This window comes from Lynx rufus, unplaced genomic scaffold (genome assembly GCF_022079265.1).
Source record: "Lynx rufus isolate CCGP_SWC_20201006 ecotype Redwood Valley unplaced genomic scaffold, mLynRuf1.p SCAF_12, whole genome shotgun sequence".
Lineage (NCBI taxonomy): Eukaryota > Metazoa > Chordata > Mammalia > Carnivora > Felidae > Lynx > Lynx rufus.
This window is the reverse complement of record NW_025814826.1, coordinates 15486050-15499217: the sequence shown is the minus strand read 5'-3', so window position 1 is coordinate 15499217 and position 13168 is coordinate 15486050. Positions and strand designations below refer to the sequence as shown.

The 13168-nt window shown below is 37.9% G+C and overlaps 1 protein-coding gene across 1 annotated transcript in view; it reads right to left on the bottom strand.

Annotated features, from left to right (window-relative positions):
- The window catches only part of NKAIN3 (sodium/potassium transporting ATPase interacting 3), a 303057-nt gene extending 290503 nt beyond the window's left edge, over nucleotides 1-12554 (bottom strand). The window contains exons 1-3 of the mRNA XM_047073857.1: nucleotides 12392-12554; nucleotides 11419-11528; nucleotides 2703-2830 (exon numbers count right to left, since the gene is read on the bottom strand). Coding sequence (XP_046929813.1) covers nucleotides 2703-2830; nucleotides 11419-11528; nucleotides 12392-12554 — 401 coding nt within the window. The remainder of the gene's footprint in view (nucleotides 1-2702; nucleotides 2831-11418; nucleotides 11529-12391) is intronic.
- Between the last annotated feature and the right edge of the window lie 614 nt (nucleotides 12555-13168).

Sequence of the window (13168 nt, the reverse complement as noted above, 5' to 3'; positions counted from 1 at the left end):
CCTGATCATCAAGTGATCTGTCACTATCCCCTGCTCTCATGAATGGGAAGATGCACAGAAATGGCTAAAACACAAAATAATCACAGCAAGGTAAGAAGTAGAACCGTGTTTTTAATACCCTGTTTGTCTGCTTGTGACTCTAATTAGTTCCCTGGAACCTTCCCCTAAAAATGCAGCATTTTATTTATTGGCCCATCAGTGATGTAAATATGCAGGTTTTTTTATGTCCAAACGGGATGGATGTGCTCAGATAAAAAAGAAACCCTGAAGAGCAGCTGCAGGCAATTTATTCTGAAAAGCAACCCTATTTTAAAGCTGTCGCGCATCACAAAAACCTTTAAAGTGAACTTTTCAAACAGAGAAAAATCCATTTTCTTTTCTGTCAGAAGCTGCATGGATAGCATTCTCTTTTATGATATTAAAGAAAACACATATAATGAAGGAGAAGCCGCATTAACACCACTTATTAGGAAATCTGCGCTTAAATATTAGAAAATCTGCATTCTTTAGTGGAGACACTATATCTATTAATATTTATTTTCGGATAACTTACTTAGAAATGGATTCATGGTGGCTTGAAATAGGAACACAAAAGTTCAGCAAAAAAAAAAAAAAAAGAAAAGAAAAGAAAAACTAAACAAGGAGGGGATCACACCAAGGATTAAAAGAGAGGCAGCTATAACAGCTATACAAACCATGAAACCTAGGTTTCAGTAACTGACTGTTAATGAACAGGGTTTGAAATGCACGGGTTCTTACGTGAGGATTCTTTTTGATAAGTACAGTATGGTTCTGTAAATGCATTTTCTCTTATGATTTTCTTAAAAACATTTTCTTTCTCTAGAGTGCATAAAACATACCAGATACGTGCTGATTGATAGTTTATGTTATTGTAAGGCTTTCAGTCAACAGTAGGCTATTGGTAGTTAAATTCAGGTGAGTCGAAAGTTGTATTTGGATATTTTCAACTGTGTAGGGGGTTGGTGTTCCTGACCCCTGTGTTGTTCAAGGGCCAACTGTGTTGTATTTTAAAAAGTCAACCAACAGGGTGCCTGGGTGATGCATTCAGTTAAGTGTCTGACGTCAGCTCAGGTCATGATCTCATGATTCATGGGTTCAAGCCCCGTGTCGGGCTCTGTGCTGACAGCTCAGAGCCAGGAGCGTGCTTCAGATTCTGTGTCTCCCTCTCTCTCTGCCCCTCCCCTGCTTGTGCTCTGTCTCTCACAAATAAATGTTAAAAAAAATAATAATAAAAAAAATTAAAAAGTCAACTAACAACAAAAAGCCCTTCAAAAATAAACAAAACACCACTGCATTTTTTACTTAATTATTTTATCTAATTTCCATGTTAAGCCATTTTGTCATTTAGTTTATAGGCAACTATCTTCTCTCTAAATGTCATAATCTCTAGAGACACCTCTTGCTGCCTTAGAACTTGACATTAATAATAATGACCCAGGGCCACTAAGTGAAATTAAATGAGATCCAGGTTGCTTTGTTAGCTCAGAGAGAATGAGTTTATTTTAGAAATATCTCTGTCAAAATAGTTCTCATCAATGGAGCAGGCCTGGGAGTGCAGATCGGGTGAATCTCTTCCCAAATGCATGGTCAGTGACCTCAAGCTGGGAACCCGACATCAACCATTATGGCAATATATACAACATGGACATTGGGAAATGCTAAAAATCAAGAGTTTTGTTTGTTAGGAGAATCTACTGTTAAATATTACCTACACACCACTGCATATGACACCTAGAAAACAGTGGTTTGATTCAGAAAGACACTGAAAGGAAGTGATCAAATGTTTCAGTGCAACACGAAAGGAAAGTGCCCAGCCCTGATGAGCGCTGAAGAATGGAAGGCTCAAAGAGGGTATCTGCAGAGACGCCATAGCAAAGAAAAGAATGACCGAGACATCTGAAGAATTTGAGGTTTAAATACATGTATAGAATTCAAGAAGATATAAGAGCAATAAGACACTCCAGAGAAAGCAAAAACCAACCAGTCATCAGTTTAAAACAACTGTGGGGGGGGGGCACCTGGGTGGCTCAGTTGGTTAAGCACCCAACTTCAGCACAGGTCATGATTTCATGGTTCGTGAGTCTGATTCCTGCATCAGATTCCGTGTTGACAGCTCAGAGCCTGGAGCCTGCTTCAGATTCTGTCTCTCTCTCTCTCTCTCTCTCTCTCTCTGCCCCTCCCCTGCTCAAACTCTGTCTGTCTCTCTCAAAAATAAATAAATGTTAAAAAAATTTTAAAACAACTGGAAGCAGGAGGAGGGGTCAAGTGGTGGAATGGAATGGAAGTTTTTTTGTGTGTCTTGCATCCATGAAATACAGCCAGATCAACATTAACCATCCTGCACACCGAGAAAACTGATCTGAGGATGAACACAACAATCTGCACAACCTGAACTATAAGACTCGGCAGGTACATGGTGCAGAGGGGTGAACTGGGGGAGAGAGAAGCCGCAAGGGCAGGAAGCTGTTTTTGCTTGTGGAGAGAGGATGGAGAAGGGGGTGGGGGGTGGGGGAGAGTACAGGAAAGCATCCCCCCACTGCCTGAAAACAGCTGGAGAGAAAAGAAAGTGTATGCAAGGGACTGAACAAAAAAAGGGAAAAAGGAGAAAGGAGAGGGTTTAAATTCCATCAAGACTCTATAAGCAGGGCGTTTTCAGAGTCTGAAACTCTGCAGCTCGATACCTGGCGGTGCTCTGATAGGAAGGGCAAATCTCCAGGAGCAGAAAGCAAGGTCTGAGGGATCCAAGGGCCACAGGGGGAGAGGCAGCTCCCCTGCTGGGAGAACATTTGGTAGGGGTTGTGCAGCCACCCTACAGGCAAAGGTCCCAGCGGACCCTGGAGAACAACCACATTCACTGGTGCTGGAATAAGGATGTTAAGTGGGAAGCCTGGTGCCAGACGTGTGTTGTGATTTCTCATAATCCCTGAAACGCTGCTGCTACAAAATTGCATGAACTTTTTCTGGGGTGGGCTGATACCCAACCACAGTCTCTGGGCATCAGCAGCAGCACAGTCCTGTGAACATTCCTGAGGGTTGGGAGCAGCACCTGGCCATTGCTCGATGAGACCCTCCCCCAGAAGGTCTGAAGGTGTCAAAGCTGCAGTCCCTCAGAAATGAGGGATGGGAAGCACAGCCCCCTCTGAGATAAAACTCAGGAAGGAGGTGCCACCTGGCAACCTGATGGCTTGGTTGCGGACAATGTAAAAGTGGGGAGTGGATGGAAGCCAGAGACAAAGGAGGGGTGCACGATTGTTGGTAAGGGAGAGCACAGAATTCTGATACTAGAGACTGGGTAGCTGGGTGATGCCATTTTGACCCCTCCCACACATAAACATACACATCTACATGTGCCACAACAATCCACCTCTGTAAGCTAAGCAGTGCCATCTAGTGGAGAACGGAGCTGCTACACTAAGCCCCACCCAACTGGGCCAAACTCGCTCTTCAGGAACACCACAAGTCTCTCCACCTGCTTAGTTTACAGATGACAAAGTGCTTCATAGTTTGACTTCTAGGGAAACTGATGGAATTTCAATCATAGTTCAGTCTGTTTACTGGGCCATCTATTCAACCTTTTTTCTTTTCCTTTTCTTTTCTTATTCTTGAATACCTAAAGAGAGAAAATTTATTTTTATTTTCCATTTTTACTAAAAATATTTTTCTTTATTTTTTTCTACTATATTTTATACTTTTGTGTAAATTTTTTCAAATTCTATTTTACTTTCATCATTTCATTGTATTCTATTTCATTGTATTCATATTTTCCTTTTTTTTAATTTTTTTATCTTTCCCTTTTTTCTCTAATCTATCAAGCTTCTTTCAACAACTGGACCAAAACACACCTAGGATCTAGCATCTTTATTTGATTTTGTGTGTGTTGTTTTTAATTTTTTAATTTCAATTTTTCTACCTTAATAATTTCTTTTCTTCCTTCAAAATGATGAAATGAAGGAATTCACCCCAAAAGAAAGAACAGGAAGAAATGACAGCCAGGGACTTAATCAACACACACACAAGCAAGATGTTTGAACCAGAAAATAGAATCACAATAACAAGAATACTAGCTGGGGTTGAAAATAGATTAGAATCCCTTTCTGCAGAGATAAAGAAGGTAAAAGCTAGTCAGGAAGAAATAAAAAATGCTATAACTGAGTTGCAATCTCAAATGGCTGCCATGGCAGCAAGAATGGATGAAATAAAGCAGGAAATCAGCGATGTAGAGGACAAACTTATGGAGAACAATGAAGCAGAAAAAAAGAGGGAGACTAAGGCAAAAGAGAACGATTTAAGAATTAGAGAAATCAGTGACTCATTAAAAAGGAACAATATAAGAATCATAGGGGTCCCAGAAGATGAAGAGAGAAAAAAAAAGGGGTAGAACGGTTACATGAGCAAATTATAGTGGAAAAATTTCCTAACCTGGGGAAAGACATAGACATCAATATCCAGGAATCACAGAGGACTCCTAGTAGATTCAATAAAACTGATCATCAACAAGGCATATCGTAGTCAAATTCACAAAAAACTCAGGCAAGGAAAGAATCATGAAAGCAGCAAGGGAAAAAAAGTCCTTAACCTACAAGTGAAGACAGATCAGGTTTGCAACAGACTTATCCACAGAAACTTGGCAGGCCAGAAATGAGTGGCAGGATATATTCAATGTGCTGAATTGGAAAAATATGCAGCCAAGAATTCTTTATCCAGCAAGTTTGTCATTCAAAATAGAAGGAGAGATAAAAAGTTTTCCAAACAAAAATAAAAGAAGTTTGTGGCCGGCCCTGCAAGAAATTTTAAGGGGGACTCTCTGAGGGGAGAAAAGACAAGGGGAAAAAAAGACCAAAAGCAACAAAGACTAGAAAGGACCAAAGAATACCACCAGAAACTCCAACTCTACAGGCAACTTAATGACAATAAATTCATATCTTTCAGTACTCACTCTAAATGTCAGTGGACTAAAGGCTCCAATCAAAAGATTGGGTAAGAAAACAAAATCCATCTATATTCTGTTTCCAAGAGACCCACTTTATACCTAAAGACACCTTCAGATTGAAAGTAAGGGGATGGAGAACCATCTATCATGTTAATGGTCACCAAAAGAAAGCTAGAGTAGCCATTCTTATATCAGACAATCTAAACTTTCAAATTAAGACTGCAACAAGACATGAAGAAGGGCATTATATCATAATTAAGGGGTCTATCCACCAAGAAGATCTAACAATTGTAAACATTTATGCTCCAAATGTGAAGTACTGAAATATATAAATCAATTAATCACAAACACAAACTCATTGATAATAATACCATAATAGTAGGGGGCTTCAACACCCTACTCACAGCAATGGACAGATCATATAAACAGAAAATCAACAAGGAAACAATGGCTTTGAATGACACACTGGACCAGATGGACTTAACAGATATATTCAGATCATTTCATCCTAAAGCAGCAGAATATACATTCTTCTCCAGTGCCTTACTTGGTATCTTACTTGGATGTAAATTAAAAAATAAATAAATAATTAATAAAATGTAAAAAAAAACAACTGGAAGCAGTGATATAAAGAACAATGGCATCATTTCTTTTCAACGTTTTTTTTTTTTATTTTTGGGACAGAGAGAGACAGAGCATGAACGGGGGAGGGGCAGAGAGAGAGGGAGATGCAGAATCGGAAACAGGCTCCAGGCTCCGAGCCATCAGCCCAGAGTCTGACGCGGGGCTCGAACTCACGGACCGCGAGATCGTGACCTGGCTGAAGTCCGACGCTTAACCGACTGCGCCACCCAGGCGCCCCAATGGCATCATTTCTAAGTGAAAGGTAAAGTAGGTAAGACTCTGGAAGCTATAAGAATATGATGAAGAAGGATATGTTTCTTTTCCTAATGAGATAAACAAAATAAATGAAATTAGAATCTTAAAATGGAAGGAAAGAAGGGAGGGATGGAAAGAAGAAAGGAAGGAAGGGAATAAAGGAAGGAAGGAAGGAAGGAAGGAAGGAAGGAAGGAAAGAAGGAAGGAAGGAAATACAGGGAGGAAAAGAGGGAGACTGGATAGAAGACCAAATCAGTGATGCAAAGAACCAATGAAATTAGAATGGGGAGTTATTTTGAATGTAAATATGAAGAAGCCATTGAAACATTCTCCTTGAGTGGCAGAAGGATGGGAACATTGGAACTATAGGAATGAAATGTAACCCTAGATCGTACTTGGGCCTGCATGAAAAATATTCCATATTCACTATAATGTAAATGTTGCTTACTGGATTGTAACTTTCAGAATCAAATTGTAGAAAGTCTGAAAGTCTTCTTTATGATTATGGAACAAAACGTAAGTGGGATTCGACCATATAAAGCATTTTTCTGTGTGTATGGCAAAGGGAATAGAGTGTGCTTTAAAATTCTTTATGCAGTGTCAGGCACTTCCTTTTACCAGGCTCCAAGGTGGGAATATTCCCTATAAATCTATGAATCATTAACTGCAACCCACATTAACCACACACACCAACAGCTCAAGAAGTATTTCTACTCCCTTATTTTATGTCCACACAATGAAGACAGAGACAAATAGGAGCACTTTTAAAATACAGTAACTTTCTTATTGATCCATATATTATGTTTAATGACACACATGGTATTTGGCTTAACTGTTCATAATTATCACTAATTATAAAAATTAATTTATACTTAATTAAAGAGCTGTAAAAACACCAGGTGACCAAACATTTCCCTGGGCATTTCCCTAGTCTGGGTCTACACAATAAGCCTCTGCCCAAACAAAAGCTGGGTAAGAATGTTCATTCTTGGGGTGCCTGCATGGCTCAGTTGGTTAAGCATCTGTCTTCATCTCAGGTCATGATCTCACAGTTCATGAGTTCGAGGCCTGCATCAGGCTCTGTGCTGACAGCTCAGAGCCTGGAGCCTGCTTCAGATTCTGTGTCTCTTTCTCTCTCTCTGCCCTTCCCCTGTTTGTTCTCTGTCTCTCTCTCTCAAAAATAAATAAACATTAAAAAAAATTTTAAAAAAGAATGTTCATTCCTAAGGAGTGAATACCCTTGGAGACTCAACTTCCCAGTAAGAAAAGTGAGCTGGCTTTTCACTCATTCCCCCTTGGACTTTTTCCCTGCTCACTGGAGTCAGACATGATAAAAAAAGATCAAAACAGGGTTTTTCATGTTGGCAGAATCATCAGAAAGCATTTGATCAAATCATAGTTTCACAAAAGACTGTGAAATTAAAGCATACTGTACGACTGATATTCTCTTCTGTATAACTTCTAGCTTAGAGATTCATGCAGTCAGTATTTTATAACCATGAAGGATCAAATATTTCCTTAAAGTGGGAATTTAAAACTCCAATTAGCATTCCCATTAGCTAAATTGATATATCTCACGCCATTTCAAGTAAGTCTTGAGCTATTAGAGTTTTTCTTTATGTCTGGGGAGTCCAGGTAGCTCTCCATGCTACCACCATCATCCTTGGTTCCTTTGCTCTGAAATCTCACAGTTACTCAAGTCCCAGAGGACTTTTCATGCTTGGAGGTGATAATGTCCAAGTTGTATGCCCATAGACCCGGCCTAGGCCAAATTATGACCTTATATTTCAAGCTATAATTTGTGAATGTTCTTTCATGGCTCTAAAAAATGATCAGTAGCATTTATATCATGATTCTATTTCATAGAGTCAGGTCACAGAGTTCTTGGAGATTTACCACTATGCTAAAGCAGGTGCTATTCCAGAGAAGTTTCTATGTGTCTGTAGACAGGTAACTAAGCCTTAGGATGTACACAAACTTCAGTGGAGTCAAGAATTCTATAAATGGCCTGCTTATGATTTGGTTCATCCAATAAAGACAGTAATAATGTTAAGGGCTTCATAATTTCTGCATAGTTTTGTATTATCTTTGGTAGGGGTAGATGGCAAGGTTATTCCAGTGAATGCAGAAACCGATCATTTAGTGAAATGAATAACGTCAAATCAAGTTTAATATATCACATCCTTTTTCTGTTACTTGACTTTTAGTATCTTCTCCAGTGGCTCACTGACCATTAGTATTTATGTAGCTAGATGTGGTGGAACTGTGGATGCTAGCAGGAGGAAGAGTATTTTCCTTAATGCCAAGTGTGATTGTTTAAGTTGTTCCTTGAACTAGCTTTATTGGGACATCTCACAAACCTTCTTGCACAAACCTTTCCAGAAAAACTCTTTGAAATAGTATTAAAAATTAAAATTTGTGATGTAGTTCTTAGGATTCTGATGTAAACAGAGTTTTAAAATTACAGAAGTGTCTATCAACAAGGCATAATGGAAAAGAAAGGATAAATATATCCAGTATATATACTAGGATATATATCATATATCCCAGTAATACCCTATTTGAAATGAAAATAGGAATAGGTCTTTATTTTTTGTCTAGATAAAATCACTTTCATGTCAATAATGAGGAAAATTACTTGGGCTGTGTGATATTTAATGATCAATAGCAATACTGAGCACTTATATAGCTGTTTTTATTTTCAAGTCACCCCTTTAACTGAATTCAAAATACTCTGACTTTTTCAAGAAGAATTAGTTGAAAAATAATTTGTAGTAGTTGGTCTTTCTAGAGTGCAGAGATGCTTCGAATGGCAGGCATTTCAGAAATCATATGATACCAGATGATATATGAAATGATTAATGAATACAATGTGGAAAGATTGGAGAGGAAAGCATAAAATAGTTTCAAAAATACAGTTAATCCAATAATTTAGAATGTCATCAGTGATTTCTTTTAGATTCAGTTTTTTGAACCGAAAACCAATTATTTTTTCTTTTGTGTTAATTCACTCATTTGTTCAATATGTACCACTTAACAAGTGCGACGAGGTAGGTTCTGAGGGTACAAAGGTGAATGGCAGAATTCTTAGACTGGAGAAACTAGTGCATACTCTAGTGGGGGAAGAAAGACATAGATCAAAAAATTATGATGAAATAAATACACTACGGTATAGCAGTGTTCAAACAGCTATAGGAACACAGAGAAAAATGTTTTCACCTCTGCCTGGCATGACCAGCATGTTTCAGATATCTTTACAAAAGAGGTGGCTATTGAACATGGTTCCCAAAGAATGGTCAATTTTTTTTCATTCAAAGAAGAGCGCAATTAAATTAACAATGAAATTACAATGAAATACAATGAAAGCATAATTAAAGAGCAATTAATTAAATAGTTAATTTGTTACATTAATTAAAGAACAATTAAAGCAAAAGGCATGGCATAACACTTCAAAGTGCCATAAAATGTCAATTTTAGTTCCACTAAATTTAAGTTCACTTTCAGAAATGTATCTTAATTGGATAAGTTGAGGCACCATTGCATAGTGTTAGGTATACAGACTCTTGAAACAGACTGACTGGTTTCAAATCCTGGCTCTGTCACTTATTAACATGGGATCCTGGGCAATATCCTTAAATTCTCTGTTTCATGACTCCTCATCTGTAAAATGATAGAATCTATTTCACCATGTCGTTTTGTAGACTAAATGAGTTAATTATATAAGACACTTAAATCTGTGCCTGGTGTGAGTGCACACACACACACACACACGTATACACACACTTCACATATGTGCATACATGTTTGCTCATATAAAGATGTTCATGAAAATGGAGCTCATAATTAAGGGGGATAGAAAACTAAGTGTCTAATATTATGAGATATTAAAAGTATATGTTGATATATTTATAAAATGAAATACTACATATCCATATAAAATAATGTAGATCAATAGGTACTGATAAAGACACTGATCATAATATGTTGGACAAAATCACGTGTACATATAATAAGCTTCTACTTGATAACAAGAAGCTAATTTCTAGTCATTCAATCAACATGTATTTTGAGACCCTACTAAATGTATGAAATGCTTCTGTGGCTATGCATGTAAATGTATGTGTAGAAACATACAACATTAAACCCATCTGTCTAAATTATGACTGAATAGTAGAATTTTGGTTGTTTAAACACTATTGCTATTCTAGTTTTTCTAAAAATTTTACTCAACAAACACGGATTATTTAAGAAAAAGATTTGTGCCTTCTCCCTCTGTCTCTCTCTCTCCCTCTCATTCCGTGTGTGTGTGTGCGTGTGTGTGTGTGTGCCTTTTACTTTAATCCATGCAATGAAATACACATCACATCCTCTACAGCATACATACTGAAACAAAAGATCAAGAAGCAATGTTTAATCTTACGTGTGCCATCGTCTGGTCTATTCTATTGTATTTCATCGGCAGTGCTAGTCTAGACCAACTAAATTGATTTCCAACTTACCAGTTGGTCAAGAATTGTATGCTAATCTCTGGTATTCCACACATGCTGTGGAAGGTGCTTCATCAGGAGAAGTTGAAGAGCAAAAAGTGCCTGGCTAAAGAGTTTGTGACTTACCCTGTAAGTGTTAGGAAGCCATTAAGGGTTTTATCTCATGTGTAAGTTTCATAAACAGTATTATGCTTTAGAAAAACCCCTCTGTCAGAGGTTTGGAAGTGTTTTTATCTTGTTTTGCAATGGGACTAGGGAGGTAATGGGGGTAAGGATAAGACTTGGACTGAAGGTAGGGCACATGGTGGAATGCAATTTTCACATGAGAGAGGATGGAAACCTGAATTAAGAAGTAAGACCAGGGAAATCAGAACAGAGACAGTGGAAATATTCAAGAACCAGAATCTAATGGCCACTTCTATCTGAAAGGTGAAGGATAACCCAGGTCAGTTTGGCTTGCATCTTTGCTCTGACCAAAGAAAATTTACTCAGTGTATGCTGTTACAATCATTGAAAGCGAGGAGGAAAATTACAATTTTGAAGCTAATGTATTTGATTTCCTTACAGATCTTACACAGCATGAGATTACATATTCCAATGTAGGCGTTCCCTATCCTTTTTACCATTTTTTAAAGACTAATTACAACCTACTGTGGATGGTCCACCTGTAGACTGTGCACCTTGATAATGCCTCAAATCAAGGAACTGTGAACTTTGCCACTGAACTCAATATAAGTATGGAGACACCTTCCTCTCTGTCTGTCAAGACGTGAGTAAAAAGTTAAGTTAGGTTAAGCCAAATATCATTTGAATAATTGAAATAATAGTAAGAACTGGATAAAAAACATCCTGTAAGGAAACTTAAGCCTACTAAAAATAACTTCTGGGTTGCTTACTGTTTGAGATTATCTTAATCACCACTCTTCTTATATCCACCCAGTTAGTTTAACTAAATATACGAAATTTCAAGCTCTGGGGTTTAATTATAAGAAATGAGTTTCTTACAATTAAGTAAACTTGTAAAATCCTTTGGCAGCAAACATTTTTCAGAAGATTCTTACATTTACCAATAGGTTCTTATCCAGAGAGGGGTTTTCTTACTTGTTTTCTAGGGCTGCAGACACTGATACTGATGTAAGACAAACTCATGCCATAAAGAATGTAGGGGGAGGATACTCTCCTTCCTTCTTTCACACTAAGCCAGTAACACTCTGGATAAGAATTCCACAAAGATTAGGCAGAAGGGAATAATCTTTCAGTGTTTGGTCCAGGATGTCCCTTGATCTCTAAACAGTGTGATCTCATCATTTGATTCAGGTTGTTAGTATCCTTTTCCTGCCAGAAATTATCCCAAAGCCCAACTTGCCCAACTTTGCTAAGGAGAAGCTGACCTTAAAAATGCAGTTCCAGTCCATGAATAGCTCAAGCCAGGAGTAAGGCAACTATTTTATCAAAAGCCCAAAGTGCCAATTTGTTACAGAACAGTGATTGAAGATTGAATTTCAATCCTCCAGTGGAGCCATAATGGATCCAAGAACACTAAAGTTGAACCCCTAGGCTGGGTGACCTATACAATCCCACAAACAGCTGGCGGGAACATGCCTGCCGTGGCATTTAAGACTCCCGTGGAGGTTTCACTTAAATGGCAACCCAGCATGAGAAGACGGAAGAGAGGGTTATGGGCCAAAAGTTTCTTTAAGGGCCTTTTCACATTTTTATTTGTAGTAGAGACCACCTGCAAGAATGCCTTCTTTAAAGAATTCCTTTAAAGCATACATTTTTTTTTCAGCGAGAAGTACATTTTTCATTTGGGAATGAAATGTTTATTGTACACTCTAATTTTCAAATGAGAATAGCTTCTCTACAGCATAAACGCTTTGGCATGTTCAGGATTTTTTTTTTCTCTACTATTTTCTAAACTTGAACATGTCAAAGCGTTTATGCTGTAGAGAAGCTGTTCTCATTTGAAAATTAGAGTGTACGATAAACATTTAAGTAATAAACAGTTGATGGTGTTAACCTACTTTAATGCCATCAACTGTTTATTTTTCCTTTTGTGGTTATCTTTGCCTACCTCTTGCTCTCCTAAATGCACTGTGTAGTAGCTGCTTGAGTATCTTGCTGCCGTCCATATTCTGGGAAGGGTGTGGGTAACACTGACAATGGAGCATATCCTTGATTGTAGAACGAGTGAAAACCTCAGACAATGTTTGAGGTGTTTCTGGTGTGGCTTGCATTTTACTTTCTTCTTCACAGTTATCACTGACCAATAACTATGACCCAATTTGGTGAAATGGTCTTCATTAACTTGATTACTGGTGTCTTACATCTTCAGAGTTTCATGGACAAACTGATTTAACCACTTTTGAATCATCCTCAGACTTTTTGGACAAATGTTTCTCAAAGGACCAGAGAAGCTTGATAAGCCTCTTAGCTTCCAGTGTTTTAAATCGTAAGTGTACAAACAGACTCAAGAAAACAGAGTCTATCCTATGATCTGTCTTCTGGGCCTTCTGTTAGTGACCAGGGTTGAGTAAGTGTTCATTTTCTGCGCTCCAATGCAGCTATGCGGATCATATGGAGATACACTTTCAACATCTTGAGTTTTTATCTCAGCCACACTCATTCCCTTGCTTCTACTGAGGATCTGTATTTATAAAGTTCTTTGTAGGGATCATGCTTTACTGCCCAATTTTATGTACAATTAATATAATTACCGTTCTATACTGTGGCTTAACATGATATTAGTATTACAGAACGTATTTGTGATGCTTTGACCTATGTTTCAAAGAGCTTTATATTTTATTTATTTATTTTTTTTAATGTTTATTTTTGAGACAGAGAGAGACAG